This window comes from Centruroides vittatus, unplaced genomic scaffold, assembly GCF_030686945.1.
Source record: "Centruroides vittatus isolate TY-2023 unplaced genomic scaffold, ASM3068694v2 contig_5, whole genome shotgun sequence".
Classification (NCBI taxonomy): Eukaryota; Metazoa; Arthropoda; class Arachnida; order Scorpiones; family Buthidae; genus Centruroides; species Centruroides vittatus.
The window spans coordinates 2820271-2848270 of NW_027122286.1; the positions used below are offsets into that span (position 1 = coordinate 2820271).

At 32.3% G+C, this 28000-nt stretch overlaps 2 protein-coding genes across 2 annotated transcripts; both read left to right on the forward strand.

Moving 5' to 3' along the window:
- The first annotated feature begins 29 nt into the window (after positions 1-29).
- Positions 30-28000, forward strand: LOC136978236 (polyisoprenoid diphosphate/phosphate phosphohydrolase PLPP6-like). The gene is given in 4 exon segments (XM_067273906.1): positions 30-135; positions 27177-27430; positions 27504-27758; positions 27761-28000. Coding segments are annotated over 3 exon segments (636 nt in total). The 5' UTR covers positions 30-135; position 27177; the 3' UTR covers positions 27889-28000.
- On the forward strand, positions 22395-24197 carry LOC136978160 (protein FAM200C-like). The gene has a single exon (XM_067273813.1). It carries the CDS (start codon positions 22395-22397, stop codon positions 24195-24197), a length of 1803 nt encoding a protein of 600 aa, XP_067129914.1.

Below are 28000 nucleotides of genomic sequence, written 5' to 3' on the forward strand. Positions count from 1 at the left end.
GTATTTATATATAAATATATATAAAAATTAATTGTGACATATTTTTCTCACCAGAGTTACCAAAGTCGTCCACATGATTACAGTTGGATTGTGACAGAGTAATAATACGGGTGTTATTTCTGTTTTAGAACTCAGGTAAAATATTTTAAAAATATTTTTATTTAATTTAAAAACTTCCTATCATTTAAGAAAAGCTTAGAGGTAATTTTCCTATAAGGAAGTTGATATTTACATTAAAACAAAATTGATAATTGGTCAATATACTGACATACACATGAAGCTGACAGAATGGTAGAAGTAGCCATTAGATAATATTTATGTGTGTGTATGTGTGATAGTTGTTTAATATAAGCTATTACCAAATGTTCCATACAGGATTCTAACTTATGAAAAGTTGACGAGCTTCATGGTAAAGTATGGAATTCTAATATGCACTACAGTATATTATATACAGTATCTCACCAGATATTGTAAAAATGAAATCTTTCTAAATCATAAAATCTTATCTTAATTATCACATGTTAATTAAAATAAAGTTGTGCAATTTTTATGTGAAATGATTTGAAATTAAATAAATTACTATAAACTTCAATTTCTAAATTAAAACTATTTAATATGAAAATTAAATACAATAATTTGAATTGATAATCTTTCTATATTAAAAAAAAGCAAAATTTTACATAAACATTTTTGTTACTCATTAATTAAATAAATATTAAAAAAATATATAAATTTAAATATATTCAATGATATATGTAAAATTTATAGGTAAAAAGACTTAAATTAATACAAACAAATTTAAAAAATGATCTGAAATCCACTGTTACAAAACCAGTGAACTGGCATAAAAGAACTACTTACTTTGAGAATATTATGATAAGCATTAAAAAATGATAAAGTAAGGATAAATAGATAATTATTAACAATATTATATATATATATATATATATATATATATATATAATAATGTTAATAATTATCTATTTATCCTTACTTAATTATATATATATAATTAAGTAAGGATTACTTACTTAATTATATATAAATAAATTATATATATATATAATTTATTCACATTTAATGAGAATAAACAACAAGAAAATATGCTATTAAAAGTTCCTCAATTCTTTAATTAAAAACAAGTAAGACTTTTAATATAATTAATAATTTTAATACTTATGTAATTTGTACGCATTATTATTTAATGAAATATTATCGAAATATAATGTTACACTTTAATGTTGTAATGTTTTTCTTTGTAATATTCTTATGAAAGATATGAATGCTTTATATATAAATATTCAGTTTGAATAATCTTAAATATTATTCATCAACTTTTGTCTACATTGTTAAACAGGAAGCAGTTTGCTTACTGTATGTATTACATTATTTCATTTGTTTGTATTGTATTGGTGATGCATAGTATTATCAATACAATAATGTATAGTATAGTATTATTGCAATTGTAAAAACAGAGAGAGAGAGAACAGCGCTTAGTTTTAGCAACAAAATGTTTTAAAAATAAAAAAAAAAACAATAAAGAAATACAATATAAATCAAGTTTAAAAATACAAGAAAACAAAAGATAAACTTAAAAATATAAATTATGATAAAAAAATTTTTACCATTACATTTTTGACTTTAATCTCCACTTTGTTTCCAAGCTGGATAAATTTCAATACTGTCAGAAGATGTGAAAGTGTGAAAAACATGAAAAATTGAAGCAAATATTTAAGTTAGATTGAATATTGAAATAGACATCTTACATGTTATAGTAGTGTTAACATATCATTCTCATTTCATGCTCTTTACCATTGTACTACGTATCATATAACTTGTCTGTTGTTGCTTGATTCTATAGATTGTGCAGTATTTTAGTATGTGTCATAGTTTTTCAGTAATATATTAGTTCAGCAGTGATGGCATACTTAGGCAGTTGCTAATTGCAATTATGTATACAGTTGTGTATTGCAAAAAAGGACATAAACTAAGTAGGCTATTAGATGAATAGAAAATGTTTCATGTCAAGAAAATACCAGAATTTTGATTCCTGGAGAGTAGCACATCTGATTTTAGTAAAAATCATCCTGATGCAAATGATAATGATAGTAAAGAATCTCTTGAAGTAAGCTGTAATGGTGACTTAAACAATGAAGTCTAATAACAAAAGGTCAAGGAGCATAGGCTGCTATGCTATATGAGGATTAACCATAACTGGGTTAAGTGTTCAACATAAAGATTCAAGCAGGTACAGCAAAATGGGAAATCCTCAACAGGCTGATAAAAATATATTTAACTCTTTCTCATGGTGCAGATGTCAAAAAAGTGCTTAGCAAAAACAAAAGGATACTTCAACTGAATAAAGCAAGTTTCAATATGGAAAACAATCGATTGAGAATCACTTCATCCTTCATGAACAAACTTAAATAAATTGTACTAAAATTTTTTCAATGTTTTCATGTCATTACAAATAACAAACTACATGAATAAAGGTTTAGCCAGAATAATTTTTTATTTTACATTGTACAATTTATTTAATCAGTTAGTTTTCATTGTTATTTGTAATGACATGAAAACTATTCAGTTATGAAAAAATGAAAAAAAAAATGCATGTGAGGGAAAACATGTGAAAATTTACATTTTATTGTTTACAGGACTGAAATTTATATTCAAAAAATTAAATTAAATTATATTATCAATTTAGGAAATAAATAATAAATGCATTATTTATATAATTTTTACATCAGTTGAAAGCATACAACGTACAAGGCATTTCATCACTGTCATCATGAATCATCAGAACTTTTACTTTCCAGAATCATAAGCTATTAAAGTTTGAGTCTAAACGCTATGCCAATATGGCTGTTTTAATTTATTTATTAAGGAAGTTACAAAGATTCAGTAACATTCAGTAATCTTAAAGAAAAGACAAAAGTTAGAAAATAAAATTAGGTTATATTTTTATCAAAATGCTATGAAGTAGTAGGATAAAATAAAAAGAAACTAAACATTTTTCTCTACCAATTCTCTTCCTATTCAAGATTAAAGTATTGTTTGAATATAAAATATAACTTGGAAAAAATAGGTTAATCATGTTGTTATTTGTGAAATAAGAAATTTTAACATATATGAATTACATTACAATTTAACTTTGTTAGGAATGGTCCAGTTTTACTAACTCCAGTAACTCAAGAATTGCAACATTGCTTTCATCTTTGAAACCATAGTCTTGGTTTATACACTAGTCTCCAAGAATACCTTGCTACATTATTGCTATTAAATATTTTATTATAGAATTTGTTTTTCCAATGTTTATTATAAAAAAATTTAAAGTGCAAAGTCATCACATTCTGATTTACAAAATCTAAACATATCAAATACAGTTTAAACTTGATTTTTCTGTAAATAGAATATAGAGCTTTATGAGTTTATTTACAAAAGAAACATTTCTCTTTTTTTAATTTATAATAATTTATAAGTTTTGAAATGTTTAAATGTACTGTACATATGTATTTTGTGACCGGAGTGTTGGCACCTCTTTAGTGCCTCGTCAGGATTGACATCACCGTGTCTCGGTTGACATGGAAGCAGCGGTGGTTTGACTTGAAAGTAGGTCGCGCAAACGATCGTGTGTGTGAGCAAATGGATTCGGGATGGAGTGAGAGACAACACACCGGAAGTGACTCACGCAAAGACTAGGTCAACGAAACAATGTTTATTTGGAAGGATGTAAAACATTATATTACAATACGATAATATCTCAATAGGGGATGTAATAGTTAGAATAGGGTGACATTAATCTAATTCCGCAGTATCCGAGTATCCGAGAGAGAGCTTATAGTGGTTCGTGAGTTGCTAAATACCTGGAGGAAAGAATGTCCATGAGGGTTCGTGAATGTCCACATTCTTCCTGTTGAGAAAGGTTATCCAAGTTTTTTGGCACAAGGTTATTCAATGTTCAGGGCGAGATCTCCAATTGAGCACTGACACCGTTAATTATTGGCAAAAATCCGGGATGATAAGATTCCTCAAAGAACGGGCGACGACTGACTATTTCGGCCGTTGCTTCCGATATCTGACTGTTATTGCCCAACCAAGAGGTCAGCAGATTGCGGGAATGTGTCGTTTTTGTCGTCGGGAAAGTGTAAGTGGAGATATTCTCGGGTAGCTGAGGACAACAGTTGTTGAGCACGTATGGCGAGCACGTCGATTAAAATTGCTTCTTTTTTTTGTTAAAGTTTGGATTCTCACAATTTTATACAAATAGGAACAGATTAAAATATTAACACAGTTGGTCTTTGTTGTCTCTTCTCTGCTTAAATATGTAAAATTGCTAAAATTTACTCTGGCATATATTGTGATATATTTTAGAATTATATAATTTGTATAACAACAAAAGTTGTTAAATAAATATTTTCTTCAATTAAGAAAATTGAATATATTATTTAAAATTTTAGTGATGTATCTATTTTCAAAATAAAACTAAAATTATTGTTATTAGAACAAAATTGTAAATAATTATGAAATTAATATTCTCAAAGGATTTCAAATCTGAAATTTCAATAGGTAGAGATATAGAAGACTTATCAAACTATTGGAGCAGCAAAATAATTCAAATTACATTAGTAAAAGACAAATTTTATTTGTAGAATGCATAATACAGTGTTTTATGAGGAATTGTCTGTGTGAACTGTTGGTTAATTACATGAAAAATTTATAACCAGATGACTATATGGACAGTTAGTAGTATATACCCATGTAAACTTTAGTAATTAAGTTAAAATAATACAGGTTAGTTTTTGTTTTGTACTTTTATATATTAAGTCTAAAGTTGAAGGTTAAATATAGATTTGCAATATTGTAGGTATCAATATAAAAGTGGCTGAAGAGGATCTATCTATGATTGAAACATATTCCATGAATAAAATTAGTCTTTTAATGAACAAAAATTATTGTGACATCAACGCAATGCTGGGCTGCAATTGTTAATCATATTTTAAATTTATTTAATTTAAAATATATCCTCTTGATCTCAAATTATTACTGTCTTGTCTCTGTACATCATACTTCTCCCAACAACAACAACAGAGTCATACTGGTCATCTGTGTAACTCCATTCTGGGGAAAATTTTTGAATCAAAATCATCTGACTTTCAGTCTATACTGGAAGTTTGTATGTAGTTAATCGGGGCCTCTTGTCCGTAAGCTTTCCATATCTGGTCTCGACTTTCGTCTATCTAACACTATTCTTAAGAAAGGACAGAGAGGCAGATGGTTGATAGTGGAAATTTATATGTCTACAGTTTTTTCAAATGCTGCCAATGATGTAATCTAAATGTTTTTGTTGCTCCAATACAGTTTGATAAGTCTCCTATATCTCAATTGATTAGAAGTTTGAGATAATTAAGTAATTCATTGGAGGCAAAGAGCTTATAATTAGATTTTAAATCTGTTAAATGTGAAAAAAGTATATAATTCATTCTTAAAATATTTTTATTGAATAATTGGCAAAGTGCCAAAATCAGCAAAAGAATAGTTACAGTTTATTATTAAAATGTAGATCAGTGAAAAGAGATTGATATGTGATTTTTTAATCAATATTATGTTACAGATATATTCTTTATTATATCACTATCATCATTATTAATGCTGTAATATAGCAATAGTTGAATTATAAGATAGATTATAAGAAAATTATATTTTATTGAAATAAACTTTATACATATTTAATACCTAAATATTTTTAAGCCTTGCTGGAATGTTTTTAGGATGTTTAGAATTTAATATTTTTGTTTTCTGAAATAATTTACACTCTTAAAGATATATGTATGAAAACCCCCTTTAAAAACATAAGTAAAATTAAAGATAAAAATGTTTTCTTGAAATTTAAAAACTTTTAATACCGTCGTTCTACTTCTTTCGATCAACCGAAACTCAAATCGAGGAAAATTACTTGAAAAGAACAAGGTTGTTTATGAAAAGAACTTAAACAAATTTGAAAAAGTAAAAAGATGATGACCGGTAAAGATTAGCGAGGTTGAGGCCGAAGTTTTAAACACGAAAACGTGTACTTTGGACGTTCGGCGCCGCTTTCCTGTAAGCAGCGCCCGAACGTCTGACGTACACGTTTTCGTGTTTAAAACTTCGGCCTCAACCTCGCTATTAAATCAAAAAAATTCACTCTAAGAAAGCATAATTTTATAATCTGAACTGTGATTTAAAATTTTGAAAATTTAAATAAGATAAAAAGTTGCTTTAAATAATAAGTTGTAATGAAATTAGTTTTTATATAATATAAAAGTTTATAGCAAATTTGTGTAGCCATCATCTGACATGCCATTCAGATATAGTAAAATCTCCAGGTTAGAATTGATTAAATTAATGATAATACATTCATGCAGTGATAGTTAGATTTCAAATTTAGCCAAAGGTTATTCAGACATCAAAATAGATTAAATCATTTCAAATCTATTGATTATTAATATGATTGATAGAGGTGGTGATGCTAGCTTTTAATTCAAATTTAAAAATTATATAATTAATTAAATTGGAACTATTCTAAGAAAATATTTTAATGTTAATATTAGTGATTAAATCAACTTATCACCATAACTTGAGCTTGCAACTTTTGGTGATTGTTATTTTGCTGAAGAATTTATTAGGAAATTAATAAGTGCAATTTGATGATAATACACTTAAACTTCCTGAAGACATATTATGAAACATACTGATATAAATAAAACTAAAATAAGGAGAAATTATTTTAAAAGCTGATAAAATTATACATAATAACAAATATTCTTGATTAAAATATAAAAGATGAAACATGAAAACTAATTTTTTTTAGCTGGAACTCCCATATAAATTGATACTAGACTGATTTTTTTGCATGTTTCCAGCAAATCTGATACATATGTGAAGCAAATGTTTTTGCTTCTTTTAGGGCCTTTTATCAAAGATCTTTTAGCCAAACTTTTCAATTTGGAACAGTTTTTGAAAGAAAAACGTTCTGGAACAAGCTCTATTTAAATTAACTAACTGTCTGTTTTTTTTCAATTATATCATTAACATCCAAACACTTAACAAATTTTACACCTCACAATAAATTATCACAGAAAAGTATAAATTATGACTGGTACTGGTACATAATAAATTTAAAATATTATCAAACTATATAACTGTTTTCATATGCATGTTCTTAAAACATATCTCCTTGTATAGGATTGTCTACAAGCATTTTTCATGCATTGGAAATCATTTAGCATCCTTATAGTTTATAAATTTTCCATGCCTCCAATGTTCTCAGCTTATCCGAGTTTAGTATATTTTAATTAATCTGTCCTCTTCCCATAGTACCAACATCTCGAGTTCAATCACATACTGTACTAGAGCAGTAGTTGTGTTTATGTTTGACCAATCTTTGCATCTAGGCCCTGTTGCTAGATCCTATATATACTAGGCTATTGTTAAGTCTGCCATCGTACAGTAGTACAGAGTAGAATCCTGGTGATTTGTTAACATTGTAATTACCTTTTGTATTTGTGAGGAGTCTGAAAATTGTAAAGTTACATTTGAAAGCAACTTAACTCTTGGTATAATGCACTATTTGTTTGTATATAGTAATCAGGCTAGGATGGAAATACTACAAGTCGCCTGTTATTTGTTATGATGTTAACAGATCACTGGGAGTCTACTCTGTACTACTGTTGGCAGATTTAATACTAGCCTAGTACAGGGATGGCAAACCTTTTTGAGTCCGCATACCATATTGTAAGCTTACTTAGCTTTAAAGATGTTAATGCATGCCAATGTCTTAGACTTTGATTAATGATATTTAAAGAAATTAAATGAAAACGCTTTAGTTTGAATAAATATAAAAAATCTGATTGAAAAAACGATGATCAGGTGATAAACAGAAAGGATGATTGAAAAAGACAGAAATCATATGATACATTACATGCCATAGGTTCGCCATCCCTGGCCTAGTATATATAGGACCTAGCAACAGGGCCTGGATACAAAGATTGGCCGAACATAAACATGACAATTACCACTCTAGTACAGTATGTGATGGAACTCGAGGTGTTGGTACTGTGGGAAGAGGACAGATTAATTAAAATATACTAAACTCGGATAAGCTGAGAACACTGGAGGCATGGAAAATTTATAAACCATAAGGATGCTGAAATGATTTCCAATGCATGGAAAGTGCTTATAGACAATCCTATACAAGGAGATATGTTTTAAGAACATACATATGAAAACAGTTATATAGTTATACATAATAAATTTAAAATATTGTCAGTCATAATTTATAATTTTCTGTGATAATTTATTGTGAGGTGTAAAATTTGTTAAGTGTTTGGACGTTAATAACATTGGAAAAAAAGAGCAGAAAATCAAACTGAATGAGTTACTAATGCAGCAAAGAACACTTTATTGTAGGCACGTGCCAAGTGGTGGTAAAAATTTTATTATGGATGATGAGACCTACATCTTCAGGAATTCTCTTCAAATTCCTGGTAGAGAATATTTTTGTCATGTTCTAGGAGTTGAATTGAAGCCCAAACAAATGGTCATCCAGAAGGAGAAATTCACTCTAAAATTTATGGTTTCGCAAGCCATTGCTGAAGATAATGTGGGAACGCCGGGGGTAGGACGGAGTTGTGACCCCTTTTTGGCGGCGCACAGGTCGGCAAGACCCACCCCACTGTCAAGGATGGCTAAATTTATCGTACTATCCCGACTTGTCGGGATTGTTTAGTTAATTGTCAGGTTGAGTGGAGGAAGTGTGGGGTCGTTGATAAGAAAAAGGCAATATCTGTAGTAGCAGGACAACACAGATAAGATTTATTAGAATATAGAATCGATTACATCGAAGCGACACATTCCGTCCCTAATCGCGGGAGAGAGAGAGAGCTCACAATAGGGGATTCATACGTCTTGGTTATCGACTACGACTGAGAAAGTTCTTCGGCTCGGCTGAAGGTTCTTCGGGCGTCTTTCCTGGCGGTGCGGCAGGTGGGCGGCAGGATCGGCTTGTGGGCGGAGGCTCCAGCGTCTTGGAATAGCCTTCGTACAGGACTCAGGTCAACGGGTCGTTCCCCCGTCCTCCGACCTCAGCGCCCCTTCTTAGATATCTTCCCCCTTTATATACTCCCGGTCCCTTCCGTAACGATCACCAATCGCGATGGAGGGTGGTGACTTGAGTTCCATGACTCAGGTGGGATCCGGAGAAGGAGGGAAGCGGGTTTGACGGCGGAAGACTGTACATCCTTCGAAGCTTGATCGTTATCGTGGATCTCGATCGTTATCTCCCAAGGGGATTTGAAATAATGAAAATTTAAAATCGGACTGGCTCAATTCGGTCCTCACAATAAGATGTGTCAAAATCATTTATGACAGTTGGTACTACCAATGATGATATATACCAATGAAGAGAGCATTAGCAAGTGTCTTATGCCATTTTATGAGAAAGGCAATTGTCCAATATTGTTTTGGTTTGATAGAGAGCTACAGTACACTTCAAGCAAACAGTTCTTAAGCATATGAAGGAACTCAGAATTAAGTTTGTGAAAGCTAAGAAGAGTTGATCAATTATGAGAATTCTCCAAATTTACAGCAATATTGACCAATAAAGTATTTCTGGGAATTATGCAAGGCTGAATACAAGAAATTGAATAAGAAATGCGATACTCTGTGCAAGTTCAAGAATACCTGGACAAAAATTGCTGAGAAAGTGACCAAAGAATCTGGAAAAAATCTGTTTTGACAGTTCTGTGCCAAACTATATAAAGTTGCACTAAAGACCCCATGGTGGTCATATAAAATTTTAATTAAGGATGTAGTTTCTATATCTCCCATAAGTTTGCTTGCTATTTATGCTTGTTACAATTTTTGAAGTTTTCTATTGATTTGATTTGATATCATTTAAGTTTTCCTGGTTGTTAAGGAAAATTCTTTGTGAGATATTTTTTATTTAAATTGATTTTATTGGAAACTCGAAGGTCTTGAGAATTTTTTTAAAGATAGTTTGTCTCAGTTGATTAAACATCCTTATTTTATGTTGCATATCTGATTATGTTGAAATATTGATAAAATATTCTACTTATTGAAGAAACTAGTCATTTTATTCTTGTACTTAAGACTGTTGTTCATTATCTTTAAGATTTAATTTAAATAATTACAAAATATTACATTTGATATAGATTGTTTTTAATTTTAGTTCAATTTTCTTGTAAATTTTTCAAGTCTGTTCTATTTTGGTTACAGGAAATTACTTTTTCAGTTATATACTTCCTCTTATTTAGCATTTTGGTGATGTGATATGATAAAAATATTAACTTATTTTTCCTATAATATAAAATAATAAAATATATCTTAAACTTTTTGGTTCTTAATTCAATCATTAAACATTGTGATATTTACATTATATATTATAATGCTTGATTTTTTTTAGACTGGATTAGAATAAAATATTGAAAAATTTATTTATTATTGTGTATGAATTTTTAAATTAAATTTAAAAAGTAACATGTAAGACTTGTTTAATTTTTTTATTCATTTTGTTTTTGTAAACCCAAATGCATCTTTTATATACAAAATTAGAATTTCTTGTTTTGTTGCCAAAAAGTATATTTTTAGTTATTGAAAATAACATCTTGCATACTTCTAAATGTGTAACAGATGACATTGAAATGTAGATATTTACAGAACCTCCTTTTATACCATTTTAACAGATTTATAATGGAGCTTCCAGTGATGAAGGATGACATATCAGGATCAAACCTCCTTGAAAACTGGGGATCCAACTTGGACATCTGGTTCCTTAGAATGCCAACTTTTAAAAACATCATTCATCTTTATTTTTATTATACATTAACTGCATTTAAGTATCAATCTCTATCTTAGATCTCTTTATCTATACCTAAATCCAGTTAATATATAATAAAAATAAACTGAATGATATTTTAAAATTTATATCTTAAGAGAAAGCTCAGATAATTTTATTTCTGGTAAATTTGGGAGATTATTTGGCATTATTATAAAATTTTTGATTCTTGATACATATTTTTCTAATCATTCAAACATTTCAAAGTATCTATCATGTTTCCAGAAATTCAGGTTGGATCTTCAGTTTTCAAGGATTTTTTGATCCTAGTATGCCATTATTTATCACCTGGAATCTCCATTGTGAATTCAATTGAACTTATGATGGGCATGTTACAAAATGGAAAGAAGTTGAAAAGAAGTATAACATCTTTTGTTATACTACTTTTCTCAAATTTAACAATGACACTTTCCACCAATATAAAGAACTTTTTTATGACCTTGTGGTTTGTGTTCTTGAGATGTTCCCTGAGTTCTTCCCAAAATATATTACTGTAAATTAGATACTTAGATGACATTCTTATTATATGGAGGTCTAAACTGGATATTGATACCTTTTTATTTCAAATTAATAATAATGCATACAGCCTTACTTTGAAGCTTGAACAGTACAATAATTCTCTGGTATATTTTTTAGACTTGAATATCATGATCAAGGGTGGCAGTTGGGCACAGTGGCATAGCTAGCATGGGTGACACCCGGTGTGGATATTGTGGTGTCACCCTTTTTAACTCTTTTATAAAACACTGTTGAATTGTAATATCTTCGCACTCGAGCAACTTGAACGCTATATTGAATATGCGATGTCGCGACGTATGAGTTTAGATTTATAGAATAAATCGTAGTAAGATTTTTAGCTGGTGTGATTTTTTTTTTTTTTGTTTTTTTTAGGTACAGGCCTACCTGGGCGGGCCGCCCCCACTGCCCCACCCTAGCTACGCCTATGGTTGGGCACATGCTCTTTTTTTTCATCTTGGTTGTCCTTTTCCTAATACCCTCCAAGGAGGCCCCAAACAACAGAAAATTTGTGACTTCTTGCTTATTCTGCAAATATAAAAGAAACTAATGAGCAATATGACCGAAACAACTTCATTGTATGTTGATGAAAATTCCATTCCTTGTTTTCAAGGCCAATTTAGCTCTCAGTACAACTAGTGCCATCTTCTGGGAGTGTTGATTGACATCAAATCATAGAGTTTGAAGCTCCTTCTGTAATGTACAATGCCCCTTTTTTTTATGGCTTGTGCTCCCCTTTTACATAGTCTGCACGTGCCACTGGTGACAGTATTGTCACTAGTACATACTACAAATTAGGATATCAACCCTGCTTCATTCTGGAGTGCTCTAATGACCCCTTCACTTAGGAGCTTTACATAAATGATGTGCACACTGGAAGGGAGGGAGGGGGTTATGACAAGTCAGACAAAGTCAGACAAGGGGGGTTGAACTTTAATGAATGTCTGTTTTATTTCATTAAATTTTATACAGTTTATGCATTTTATTATTCATAAAGTGATAAAGGTTTGGAGGAGCGTTGAGTTTTGATGGACAGAGGGGGTTATGGAAACTTGGACAAACTGGAACGGGAAGTGGGAGTAAAAATTTCAAGAAAAATGCAGATGTAATTTATGCACAGCCTCTTATAAGATTGCAGTCTTTAGGATATTGATTAGGTATGCTTTCACACACTACAGATACTTTACACATTAGAGGAACTCAGACAGAGAAAAAATTGCAGTCACACATGAGAAGGCTAATACAAAGCTCAACTTGAATATATATGCAGAATACAGATGGACAAACCTCTCTTGGGTACCAGAAACACTAGACAATGCACTAAAACTAGGACCAGATGTATAATAGTGGATTTTGACGTAAGACTCTGGTCATTTTATGGAGAAATTACTGAATATGTTGGCACTACCACCATCACCTATTGCCACAACCCCACAGTACATGTATTATTATGTAATGATAAGGATGATATTGATATATTGAGACCATCAGGTGTACACTATTCTTGTTACAGATGAAAGGCTTAGACACAAACTAGTGTAAATTGGCTCTACTTGTATATAAATTAAAAGAATATTGGTATAAGATTCACAAAACAAATCAGTCATTGCTTTAGTTGTTTATGGCCCAGAACCAGGGGTAAAAGTGAATCTTGGAGAAGCAAAGCTAATTTATCATGCCTTCAACACTAACTACATTAGAACCTTAGAAGTTTTGGAGGCTTTCAAAGCAACAAATGAAGGAAACTGCTCAATTTTAAGGATTGCAAATCCTTATTAGCATCCTTCTAGTCTTCTTATAACTCCCAGAAGATCCATGTACATAGTGGCCAGATATGATTGTAATATTGACTTTCATTGAGAATTACTAGGATATTTAGTTTATTAATTTTAATAGGTTATCTGTAAAAATGTTACATTTTGTAAATCTAAACTAAGAATTCTATATATTTAAAAATTAAGTGCCTTGGCTGTCTAAAAGTTTTTAAATGTGATACATTCATTACAGAATTCTTCTCTGTTTCAAATTAGTGTGGTTGTTCGTATCGAGAAATTTGTACATACGCGAACAAACGTTATAAATAGGAACATAAAAACTTATATATACAATTAAATATTCCTTTATTTCTCTCAGGACACAGTTCTTTTCTTTATTATTTACAATTGATCCCAACTTGAGTATTCTCACTGGGGAAGGGGTCGCCACTTATTCGCATACAAGCAATAATACACGCGCGTAACATAAAACCTATACAACCAACTTAAAAACTAAACTTATAACTACCTTAAAACTAATGTAATAGGGAAACGGATAGACTTAGGAAAGATAGAAAGTATATAGAAATAGACAGAAAGTACCCGGGTTCACAATCGATCGATACACTCGGGCAAGTACCCTTCCACAATGGTAGCCTTTCCCCCTCCTCCTTATTCGGCTGTTCGTCCTCGATGTTCTCCTATTTTCTCGGTGCTCCTGGTCCTCGTGCCTATTTTTCTCTGGCCTCGACGATCCTGCAGCCTCCTTTCTTTCTCTCTCTTTCGAGTCTCGAACGCTGCCTTGCACCTCTGTTCCTCTCGAGGTCTAGCCAAAAAATGTCCGTTCTTTTACCACTTAGTCCTCACTTAGTCCTCTTTTCTTTTGTTCTCACTCCCCAAATTTGTGGAAGTCCTAATACCCTCTTCTTTGTTTATCCCTTGGTTCTTAGAAGGGGTAATCCTCCCCCTCCAGCGATAACGGTTGATATAAGAATTGTTGAGACAAAGGAACGAAAACAAGAAAGTAGAAATGAAGGAAGAAGAAAGAAAGAAAAAATATATATATATATATATATATATATATGTATATGTATTTATAACTTACAAACTATAAAAGAAACACCAAAAAAAAACACAATATGGCTTGACAGCCACATTAGAACACGAGGTCCTGATATGGGCCTGTATATTGGGCTGGAAACATTCGTCTGTGTATTAAACTTCTGTTGGAAAAGTATTAGAAGGTTGTTATTAGTGGATAGAGCTAACTATTTATATATTAAAAAATACAATTTATGATAACTATATTGTGTAATTAACAAATTTGTTTCGATATTGATTTTAATTAATATAAATATTTATATTATATTAATTAAATATTTAATAAATAATAAATAATGGTTTTTTATCTCTATTGTTTACCAGTTTTCACAATACTTTCCTTGTGCATGATATATGGAGTATCAATTACTCTTTTATTTTACTTTAAGAAATTTTTTTAAGTGACTTTTTTACATCTTTTTGCATCTCTATATCTATGAGTAATTAAAATGTGAGTGAGCATCAATATATAAAGAATGTTTGATATTTTAAAAAATTTAAAAAAAGATACAGCCAGAGCATGTGTATTTATGAGTAATAGGTTGTGCGCCTTTAGTAATATGAATTTATAGGCTGGTTAATATTTTACAAAGTATTTAAAAAAAATGTTACAAAATCTAGACCAGCAGTTGCAACATTTTCTAGTCCATGTACCCTTTCATAAAAATGGAAAATTTCATGTATAGTACAGTATCACTAAAACATCTATAAATTGAAAATAGTTAAAAACCATTTGACAGTACAGGTACTCCTCACTTTACTACCTATCTGCTTAACGACCACTCGCACTTACTACCAATAGAGTTTTGACCTGCAATTTGGAAAATCCCCTTTCTCAGCTTGAGTGTCGGTCAGTGGCGAATGGTGACATGCGCACTAAGTGCACTATAATAGGCTTGCGTGTACTATAATAGTCTTTTTATGAATAAATTTGAAGTTTGTTGCATAATTTGGATAATTTTACAATGATCCTATATTCCCAGCGCAAGCTCCTTGCTTATCAACCAATTCGCTTAACGACTTAGTCGTCGGAACGGAACTCGGTCGTAAAATGAGGAGTACCGTATTCTTTAACTGTTGTAACTTGATTTTTAATTATTAATTTGCCATTTAAAGTATTAATCTATTTATTTTAATAACATAGACATACCAGTAGTTTGTTGATAGAAAAGATTTAAATTAAAGCAACTAAATTGACACCTTCAGAAATGTGTAAAATATTGTAAGTCTGTGAAAAAATTAGTTATCAACTTTTATGAACATAAATCTAAATATTTTGAATTACCTTGGTTTGAACTTTTTTAAATTGTAATTTTATATCAACAGCTTTTTATTTGGTAGTCATTACATAGTTCTTTGTATACAATGGGAAATGTTTCACTTTTCCACAAAACCAGGCAAACATCTTAATCTTACATGACTCCCATTAGATCTACTTTTAAGACCTGCTTCAGGTTGTTGAAATTGCTTTGATATTCAAAAATGGAATGCTCCAAAGAAAATGAAGAAATGTTTCATGTACCGGTACCTCCAAGGTACACCTACCCCAGACTGGGAAATACTGATCTAGACTATTCCATTAGTAGCAAGCACAGAATTGCTGTAGAGAACTTATTACATAGGAACAACAGGTGATTGATTGGGCTGCAATTTGAAAAAATTGCAGACCTATAAATTCCCAAGGTCTGTCTGTCTTTCCTTAGTCTCGAATGCAGAGAATGGATAGATGAAAGACGAGATCAGATAAGGAAACCTTAGGGGCAGGAGACCCTGGTTAACTATATACAAACTTCCAATGCAAACTGGAAATCATGTTATTTCAATTTAAAAATTTCCCCTGAAAGGAGTTAGATAGATGACCAACATGACTCCATTGCTAATGGAAAAGTATGATGTACAGAGGCAAGCCACTACTAATTTTAGGTGGAGAGCATATATTTTAAATTAAATAAATTAAAAATATGATTAAAAATTTCAGCCCAGCATTGTGACAATATCACAATAAATATTTGCTCATTAGACAGACTTTATTATTTAAAAAGGAAATGCCTTTCGGGCTATTTGTCCCTCAAATAGCCTGAAAGGCATTTCCTGGTAAATAAAAACAAGTTGATTGAAACAGTAAATTACACTATTGATTATAACTGCTTTTTATATTACAAAAATTCAGTAAAATAAATTATGTGCAATTACATTTTTCCTATCAGTCACATTTTATTAGTTTTACCCTTATAATAGTCTAGTCACCAAAATAAATATATTGAGCATAATTTATTTTCTGGAATTTTTGTGTGTAATGTAAAAAACAGTCATAATTCATAGTGTAATTTATCATTTCAATTTACCAAGTATGTATAGGATGACCAGGATTGATGAGGAGCAAATAACCCAAAATGCATTTCCTTTTTTAATAGTGAAGTCTGTATAATCAATTACTTAGTGTTTCTTTAAAATAAGTTCTCTACAGCAATTTTGTGCTTACTGCTAATGATCTTAAAAAGAGAACAAGAAGCACTCAAGTAGCAAATAGACTGTTTCATACTGTTGGCTAAATATAGGCAGTAAGATGTTATTTCTTGGAGGTTTTGAAGTTATCCAAGTCTTTACATTAAGTTTGGACTATGATTTGTCTTTATTTCTTGATGATTGACCAGTTTCATAAAGAGTAGTGTTGATATTTTGGTCCAAATCAATAGGAACTAATTCACATATTTAAGAAGTAAACAAATATAGCATATGTCCGACTGACTGGCTTAAACCAGTAGATTTTTTGCAGCAGTTTTTTTAAATGACAATAGATGGTGAGCTTAAAGGTCAATAAATGCCTGAACTACTAACCTTTTTAAGTCCCAAATACTTTAAAACACAATTTTTTAAACTTTGCTTTGTTTTTATATTTTTTTAAATAGTAAAATTTGACAAAAATAAAGTTTCTCTTAATACATAAGAAATGTAATGGAATGTGTAAAGTTCAGTTGAATTATCTAATGAAAGCAAAATATCAAAGGAATGTGATAAACTAATTAGGTAATGAAACATTGATAAGAGTAACGACCTTATTAAATTTAATATTTTTAAAATTATAGATAAAATATATGAAATGTATAACGATGAAAAAATAATAGTGGTAATAATAAAACAATTTTAAATAAAAATTTTCATAAATAAAATAATAAATACTAACAATTTGAATTCACTTAATAATTAAACAATTCTATACTAAGTGATTAATTTACACTTTATATAATCATTTTTTAATTATACAAAATATATACAACAGGGGTCCCCAACCTTTTTGTACCTAAGAGCACATTCTAGAATACCGGCTGGACGACGGGCACCATTTATTTTTTTCAAGGTGAATTTATATTTGGACATAGTTAACAGCGCCGGATTAAGCCTCTAGCGGGCCCTAGACAAAATTTAAATTGGGGCCCCATTTAAATAAGTTGCTTCTAAACAAATCTTATATAATGTGACATTAGCATGGGTGACACCCGGTGCGGATATTCGTGGTGTCACCCAGGAATATTTCTAGATGGTGCGAGAGATATCGTGGCGGAGATTACTTCTGACACACGGATGGCTGTTGACTTTTTTTTTTTTTTTTTTTTTTTTTAGTTAACGACTGCTGAAATTTCTAGGTCACTCCAAGTTACGGGCCCTACACGTTTCCCTACTTTGATTTTATGGTATTCAGAATGGACCGATTTACTTCATTTCAGGTATGGGAAATTGAATTGGTGCAGATTTGGCGGAGGGGAAAAAGAGATCGGTTGCATTTCGCTTTGTGCTTTCATCTGTGTTGGATGCCATTTCTACTTTTGAATGGTTAATCATTCAAAGTGAAAAAACTTTTACATAGCATTTTATCGAAAACCGAAATATTTTTATTTTTATTTTTATTGTGGTCGCACAGTGGCGGGCACACGTAAAACGATTGGCGGGTGCCATGGTGCCCGCGGGCATAGGGTTGGGGACCACTGATATACAAGATAAAGAATATCTAAATTGATTTCTGTAGTTACTATATTCATCTACATTTGACATATTTATATTAATATGATGTTTTATTAGTAATATGATAATTAATTGAGTTCAGCATTTTATTTTGAAATGAATATTCAGTGAATTTTTGATAATTGAGAATGAATTTAAAGAATATCTTGTAATTTTTATTAATAAATCATAATTTCTTTTTCCTTAAGTTTGTCTGTCTGTAGAGCCTGTTTTCATATCTGTAACAGGTTGTGCTAGACCCAAAATAGAGTGGCTGGATGTTGAGAGGTGTAACACAACACTTCCAGATCAAACAACTAGTGAAAATTTCTGAAATTTCAACTTGTACTTAAATTTTAAAATCAAAAGGCACAGGTTAATTCATATACTGCTTTGGTCAATTGGCTATTAATGGAACATAATCCTTATATAAATCGAATTGAATAATCTCTGTGTAATTGTTATTGCAAAAATGGGATAAATCGCAAAAATGTAAATTCTAACAATTAAAATCTCTTCTCCAAACCAATTCTGTACAAAAATAGAATCCCACTTTTTAATATACTATTACTAATATTTTATAGCATGTAACATACAACTTTGTCCGAAAAAATGGAAGCTCAGAAACTTGCCCTGCATTTTATATGTGAAGTTGCAATCATTCATAGGCTAATGAATTCCCCAAATAGTCTTCAGTAGTTACTCTTATTTTTCCTGATAAATAAAACTTTATTATAAGTTTACTTTTGTGATAGTCACACGAGTGTACAATAGTCCACGAGAGGCAGTACACAAAGAAAAAAAATAACAACAATTATTTTTTTTTTTTTACGTGATTAGCAATATACAGGATTCTTTCAGATTCCAACTCTTAATGTTATACAATATCCAAAACTGGGGCGTGGAATCGAGCGAATACAGATCAAAGGAATGTGCTTGCGACAAATAAGAAAAGACGGACTTGTAATCTTACAACTAACTTACACTAAATTATAAACTAAAAAGGAAAGGAAGAATAGCAAGAAGTTTTAGTATGATAGAGGAGGTTATAAAGAATACCCGTGTTCTCTGTTTGATATTGACGTTCTTCTGGTGAGGAACCACACTAAATCGTTTCTCAATGATCTTTTTCAGATCTCTTTGAAGATTCTCCTTATACAAGGGACGTTGTCTCTCTTTACGTTAGCGGTGTTCTTTCTCTTTCTGTAGGCTACTTTCGTCGCCCTTTGCCCTTCTAGACGACGAGCAGGAGCATAACTTTCGCACCGTCTACCTTCACCGAGAGTCCAACCTAAGAATGAACCTTCTTATAATCTTTGTGTAATTGTTATTGCAGAAATGGGATAAATCACATTATATCTTATCATTCTAGTAGCCTCAGGGCCTTCACTTCCCATTGTTAATGTGGTTGTGGAAAGGGTTACCCCACCCACAGGAAGGAATGTTAATAGAAAATTTGAGAAAATAAAAGGAAGAACAAAGACGAAAGAAAACTTAAACTAAACTTATATCTAATATATACATTAATATGGCATATTGCCACAACAGTAAGAAGAAAAAACTTTCTGGGCCAAATGCCAAAAGTATGAGAGGACAAATACACTAAATACAGTCGAGTCCGCATAAGTCAACACCCCAAGGGGAAGTGGAAATGTGTCAAGTTATCTGATATGATGACTAAAACGAAGTTGAAAAAAATAACAAAACTACAATTAGGAAAATACAGTAATATTTTATACAGTATATGCAATGTATCTCTCCGACCATACAAAGATGTATCTCTCTGCTCATACAAATATGTCGAAGATGCTCTTCGACATCTTTGTATGGCATTTTTGAGTCAGTCTCAACAAAGACCCAAGAAAAAGTTTCTTAATTTTCTTTTTTTTTTTTTCAGAATTTCCACCAATGTTGTTCTTGGAAAGTTTTCTTGTTTTGCAAATTCAGCTTGCGAAGGTTTATTACAGGCATGGGCAAATGCGACTCCGAGAGCCACATGCGGCTCTTGCTGAAAGTGTTAATTTCTGTTTTTTATTATTATTTTTATAATTTTGTGAAAATATGTTTATTAAAAAAATTCAATATTTGTTTTATATTATATTTATATTACATAATAAAATTGACTTACCATACTATCTGCCACGACAGTACAGAACTGCGGCTCCCATGGATTTTGCAAAACCTATATTTCGGCTCCCACTGAACTCTTGCTTGCCCACCCCTGGTTTATTACATTCAAATTCAGATACAAGTTCGTATTTTTCCTTCAGAGTAAGGTTGTTACTCATTTCTAACAGAAATGTGAATTGCTGCAAATAACGCATGAATGAAAGATGAGAAAATGCAAAATCTGATTTTGCTGTAATGTTGCATATTTTCTTTTTGTTTATCTGTTGTTATTTTATAAAAATACATAAAATATTAAGGTATTTTTATTAACATGTATACATTAATAAATATATTAATGTATACATGTTACATAAAATTAATAAGTTCACACTACACAGCTTACTGTGAAGTGTGAACGTATTTTTTTCAGGAGGAAAGTCGACTTATCAGTTGTCTAAATGAGTGCGGGACAGAAAAAGTATGTTGATTTATCCAGTGGTGACAAGTTAAACAATGTTGAGTAAACCACAGTTTTTTAACAATAATGCCTATGTAACAAAATATGACCTACTTGAACCTTTAACTGGTGCGTACAAAGTTTAATCATTCAAAACAAACGTTTTCCTAACCCCTTCAGGTAAATCAGCTGGATCAAACTTTAATACGAAAATTTGAACTAAGCCGAATGATGATAAGTTCTGGATGTCCAGTTTGTTTGTGTATTCTTTCACGTGATGTGTTCGAATTTAACCATTGACATCCAAACAGTAGTGAAGTCAAGATAATGGGGTGCCCATTGGGAGTACCAATGGTCTCCCACTATCATGTATATTGAGAGCTCATTATGCGGAACATGGAACATTGGATTTTCAATGCCCCTTAACTATCCAATACCCAATTATGTATTTATGTTATGTTGATAACATACTACTCGTGGGAAGGCACGTGTGAAGTTGATAGAAGGTTTATCCTTCTATCAACTTCATAGTAGAGGAGGAACAAAATGCCAGAATCTCTTTCTTAGATCTAGAAATCCATACATCTCTTAAGCTACTATTTTCTGTACATCATAGAAACAACAACACACCACAAACTATCCCTGCAACATCCTTCCAACCTTTAAACTACGTGAACTCTGCTCTGCCATAACTTCACTCATGCAGAGGGCTTACCTTCTCCCTTCCAACCAAGCACTAGTTAAAGAAGAATTGTAACTCATTAGCAGAGCTATGCAAAAAGCTGGATATTTCAGATCTAAATTCCATTTTCTCTGAAATTGTGTTAAAAATAAGATATTTCCACAATCTTTTCTCAGTAGCAAGGAGGATCTAAAAATAGCACATCCTCCAATACTATTTTTAGGCCCCGTCTCACTAAAAATAGTACATCTTTTTAGAACAAATGGTTTTATTTTACCATTAACCACACAATCAACACTAAGAAGAATATTATGCAACAACAGAGAGATTTTTAAACTGAATGAAAAATCTAGGGTCTATCAAATTCCACTAAAACATGATCTGTCAGGAGAAGAGACTAGCTACATAGGGGGCCATGGCCAGAATGTTACTTTCTCACATCTTAGAACAGTGGTTCTTAACCTGGGTTCGACGAACCCCTGGGGTTCGGCGAGTCAGTCTCAGGGGTTCGGTGGAGGTCAACCACCTGACGTCATCGTGACGTAGAAACCGTATTGGTTTCGAAAACTAATGCTACATAATGTGTGTTCTATTGGGAAACTAACTTCTCTTACTCTCTAACTTCTACTATTCTCTAACTGAAATGAAGTGAAGAGGTCCCAATCGAATACACGTATAAACGACCTGCAAGACAGTCAAGCACACACCCGACTCATACGTTCGTGATGACACGCCCCACTCGGCTATCATTGGCTGCGGGTGATCACGCAACATCGCTTGGCCTTTCTATGCTGCAGGAAATTTGGTGCGCCCAGTATTCAAATTGTGACTGTCGTGATTGTACGTCGTGTGATTTCTTTTTTAATATTTTAATCCCTTCGTACTATGTCGAGCAAAAAAAGAAAGTGGTCGGACGAATATGTACAATATGGATTCACATGTATAACGGAACGTGATGGGAGTCAGCGTCCTTGTTGCATGATTTGCAATGCCAAGTTGAGCAATTCTAGTCTAGCACCAGCAAAACTAAGAGAACACTTCTTTAATCTGCATGGAAATTACAAAAATACAACACTCGCTGAATTCAAGGTGAAGAGGGCCAGATTTGATGAAAAGGGTAGTCTGCCTGTCCTCGGCTTTGTATCCATCGATAAACCGATCCTTACAGCATTGTACGAAGTCGCTTACCTTATTGCAAAGCAGGGCAAACCACACAATATTGGTGAAAAACTCATAAAACCAGCCGTGTTGAAGATGGCGAATATCATGCTGGGAAAAGCGGCTGAAGTTAAGTTATCCCAAATTCCTCTTTCAAATGACACCATCAGTGACAGAATAGACGACATGAGCAAAGATATCTTGGCCCAAGTAGTTGCAGATCTGATTTCAAGCCCGGCAAAATTCAGCCTTCAACTCGATGAAACTACAGACGTTTCCAGTCTAAGTCAGCTTGCAGTATTTGTGCGCTGTGTGAAAGACGACGTTATAAAGGAAGATTTTTTATTATGTAAGCCTCTTACAACAACAACTAAGGCAGCCGATGTAAAGAAACTTGTGGATGACTTCTTCAAAGAAAATAATCTTTCGTGGGATATGGTTTCTGCAGTTTGTTCGGACGGAGCTCCAGCCATGCTGGGAAGAAAGTCTGGTTTTGGTGCACTAGTGAAAGCCGATGCACCACACATCGTTGTTACACATTGTATTCTATACAGGCATGCGTTGGCAACAAAAACCATGCCTCCAAAACTGGCAGAAGTCTTAAAAATTGTAGTGGAATGCGTGAACTATGTGCGAAATAGTGCTCTGAGGCACTGCATCTTCAAGGAGTTGTGTAAAGAAATGGGGTCTGAATTTGAGGTACTTCTGTACCATTCAAACGTTTGGTGGTTATCCCGGGGACAGGTTCTGAATCGTGTTTTTGCCCTACGTGAGGAATTAGCCCTGTTTTTGCAAGAGCACCAACATGGTCATGCAGATTGCTTCAAAAATTCTGAATTTATTCTCATGCTTGCGTACATGGCTGATATCTTCGCAGCTCTCAATCATCTGAATCAACAGATGCAGGGCGGTGGTGTCAACATCATCGAAGCAGAAGAAGCCCTGAAGGCGTTTCAAAAAAAGCTACCGTTGTGGAAACGACGAATAGAAAACGGTAACTTTGCAAACTTTACCCTGCTAGACGAATGTGTAAATAAGATTTATGATGTGCCTGGAATCGGAGATATTTCTGTATCGGGGGAACTGAAGCACGCAATTTCCATGCACTTAGACGAGCTTGCAAAGTCTCTTGAAGGGTACTTTTCTTCAAGAGAGTTATATCCAGCATGGGTGAGGCAGCCGTTTACGTTTGATGTTGAGAAAACAGATGTCAATGATACATACCTGGATGAAATCATTGAAATTCAGCAGAGCCAGGTTCAACAGCAACTCTTCAAAACAACAACGCTCTCATCGTTTTGGTGCCACCAAATAGTAACGTACTCTGCTATTGCGAAGAAAGCTCTGGAGATTTTGATACCGTTTGTGACAACATATCTTTGTGAGCAATCCTTTTCGAGGATGCTGGACATTAAAACGAAGAAAAGGAACAGACTTAGTTGCGAAAATGACATGCGAGTGGCACTTTCCAAGGTAAAGCCTCGCATTTCCGAACTGGTGTCTAAAAGGCAACAGCAGCAGTCACACTGATTTTAAATTTTGTTCTTTGTTCTTAATGTTTTATTCTTTGTTCTTAATGTTTTGTTCTTTGTTCTTAATGTTTTGTTCTTTGTTCGTAATGTTTTGTTCTATAATGGTTTTGTTTATTTTGTGGACCAATAAAATATATACCTATGTTTTGAATTTGAAAAATTATATTTTATTTTTCCAATTAAAAGGGGTTCGGTGAATGCTCATATGAAACTGATGGGGTTCGGTACCTCCAGCAAGGTTAAGAACCACTGTCCTAGAACATCAGGAGGACATCAGAAACAGTAGACCGTCAACAGAATTGGCAAAAAAGTGCTTGATCAAGATTATCAGCCACTCTGGGCCCAAACAAAGTTACTCAAATGGTGCAACAATCGGAAAGAATTATTTATATTATTTATTTGGGAAAACCTCTACATATCGGCATTAACACCGTGCAACACAACAACTCTTGAAATCCCACAAATATGGACAACTTTATTCAAGCAATCTAATCCACATCTCTAGAACATCATTATTGCTCTCTACCCATATTTGGAGATATTATGTCACTCATATTGCTATTCAAAAAAATTTTCAAATTATTATTCTATTTCAAATTTATATTTGTATTCCATCCATGTGCTTCATATAATTTCATAAGTTGTTCGACAGCTCAAAATTTGAAAACCATTGTATTCAACATTCACCTGACGATGGCAACTTTATGCTATTGAAAGTGCTTGTGAACTCAGTTAAACTTTAAATTTACCGTTGGTAATGCCACTACATGCAAGTGTAATTATGTGATATGATTACATCTTGCACCTTTTTGTCTAGTCTCAATCTTTCTTTGTCTGTCGGTGTTTCACGCAACACGTCTATTCATCCTTTGAACTGCATGTGAACTTCTACTCTAAACTTCCATAAGTTCCAGTTTTTAGCACCCTTCAGTTTAGCAATAGTAAAGGTATTACTCACAAATTCTATTTTTAGTAAGATGACTTGATTAACGAAATTCAGATACTTAATTCTTCGATTAAAATTGACTTGTCCTGACATGGCCTGGGCCCATAATCTGATAAAAGGCACTCCAAATTGGAAGACAAAGAGAGGTTTTATTTTATAGTCTGTACAGCATGAATACGGGAACAAGAATAAAAACACGTGGCAGTGTTGCTAGTGTTGTAAGTACATAACGCACCCTGGTGGTGGAACCTGGCATAACAAAAAGTTAAATATTTTTTATCTAATAATATCCTTCACAGTATAATGTGCAACTAAACAAATTACAATATATCAACATGCAGTAGAAGTAAACATTTTCTTTCAATATGAAGGCTGCATCTGCTGTTTACATTAGTAAAGAGTCAGTTTTTATTACAGAAGTAATAGTAGTCTTTCTTAAACACTTCACTGTGATTGATAATTTTCATAATTTTTGCTCAAGATTTATCTTGAATATGAAATGTTGTCATATACATGTGACAATTTATGTCAGCTGTTTTAAAATCATCAACTTCAGCACAGAGAAAAAACAATAAATTGCATTCTAATTTTTAAGATTCTCTGTAAATAGGTACTGACTAGTGGACCACACTATAAGAAACAAACATTTATCAGCATGCTATGAATAAGGCATGACCAACAAGTCGATTGTAATCGACTGGTTGATCGATCGTAGGCACATTTTTTGTCAACCACAGATAATATGGCTTGTTAAAATGCAAAAAATGTAATTTTAATATGAACATTAAAACCATATTTTCACAGAGAAATCTTTAAACTATTCTTTATAAGTGTGTAATGCCGAGCTCTACGTGAGATGAATAGGAAGTGTCCTTAGTTTGATTGTTATTGCTAGCCAGATATGTTGTTATTGTACCATAAACAATTCAGTTCAATGCAAAATGAGTGCATAGAAGAGAAGCAAAATTTATTTGTGTGACAAAAAGAAATACAATTTTTTGTTGTGAAGAATAAATGATTTCTTTTAATTTATACCTTAGTGTCTTTACCAAAAAGAGGTAAAGTGGAACATTAATTATTGTACAATATGTAAATACAACTATGTTTTGCAAAATATTTTTATTATGATGGATTATGAAATTTTTTGAAACAAACATGGAGTAGATCATTAATGCTTTTGACTCCTGAAAGTTGATCACACCCCATTATAAGTTGGTCAGACCTGCTATAAATTATTATGTCCATATTATTTATTATTATAGTGATTTGAAATATTTATATTGTTGGGGTGGATCGTGTAAGAACACGATTCCCACCTTTTTCTAAACTGATAACGGTTGCCGTTGCAAAAAGACGGTCGAGGAAGCAACCATTGGATTTTGAATGCGTAACCGCTTATTGGTTGGCAGATCATCACACCACCAGCAGACCTCCATTAAAGCTACGACCAGCATAAATCACTGATTGGTTGATTGGTCTGCTGTCGACGACTGTAAAAGGTTAATGTCAAAGCGGGAAATTTAAGTTTGCTTCAGAGCTTCAGGTCTACATAGAGTTCGTCCAGGAACTTCAGGTTACTTGTCAAGTTCACTTCAAGTTTGCTGTGGAACTTCAGATTAATAGCAAGTTTGTCCAGGGATGTTAAGTCACCTAGAAGCCAACAAAAGATTGCTACTAGTCTTCTATACAGCATAAACATCACAAGGTGCCTTCTCGACAAACTAGATCAGAATATACAACCTAATTGAACTTTCTGAACTTTGTTTATAGTTATTGGCGCACCGAGTTGGTCGAATATGAATTGTACAGTTTAAACCTCACTTATATAGTTCAGTACTTCAAAAAAATTGTTGAATAGTTTCTGTATTATTTAAAATAACATAAAGTTATAGAAAAATTAAATGTAAAGATTTTTAGGAATATAATATATCATACATATATGCATTCATATATACATTCCTAAAAAATCTTAGTATTATATTTATATATATATATATATTATATTCAATTTCTATATATAATTTTTTTCAGGATGCAGGATAAAAATCAAAAATCCAAAGATTCACTTCATCCTTTATTACAAATATTGAAGAAAATTGATGTAGAATTAAGTAATAGTTTGAGTTTATCTGCTACTCCAACTTCTCCATTGGGTCAACTTCGTCCCTATATGAAATGGCTAGAAATATCATGTCACGGAGTGCCATGGTTGGGAGGATGTTTGGTGTGCATCTGGTTGTCGTCCAATCCCGAAACAAAAAGCTTTTTCCTGAATTTATTCCTAGGTAAGTTTTGTATCAATAGTGAAAACATTATGTTGTTGTCATTGTTGATAATCATCTTTGACTTTTATGACAGGTCTGGTGCTGGATATCATGCTCGTAGCAATACTGAAAGCTAGTATTCGAAGAAAGAGACCTACAAGTAACACAATGGACATGTTTATGACTGTTTCAATTGACAAGTTATCCTGTCCATCCGGACACACGTCTCGAGCCATATTTTTAGGATATATTTTTACACACGAATGCGCTCTTTGGTTACCGTTTACAGTTATCATCTTAGCTTGGTGCATAGCCGTATGTATTTCACGAGTGCTATTAGGTCGGCATCACGTGGGGATATGCTCCTCGGAGTCGTTTTGGGTTATATCGAATATAATTTCTTGTCTTGGATATGGCTGAATTCAGAAAGTGCACAGTACTTCCTAGATTTCTTTTCAAGCGATTTGTATATGGAATAATTGTTAAACAATTATTAAATTTTGTTACATATAGCAAGCTATGTGAATTTTCCATAGTTTGCTATGGGAAATTCTCAAGTGTATAGTCATATAAATGTAGTCATAGAACAAA

Bases quoted from the DNA above. Each gene is read 5' to 3' on its own strand.
- LOC136978160 (XM_067273813.1), top strand. From the start codon at position 22,395: ATGTCGAGCAAAAAAAGAAAGTGGTCGGACGAATATGTACAATATGGA.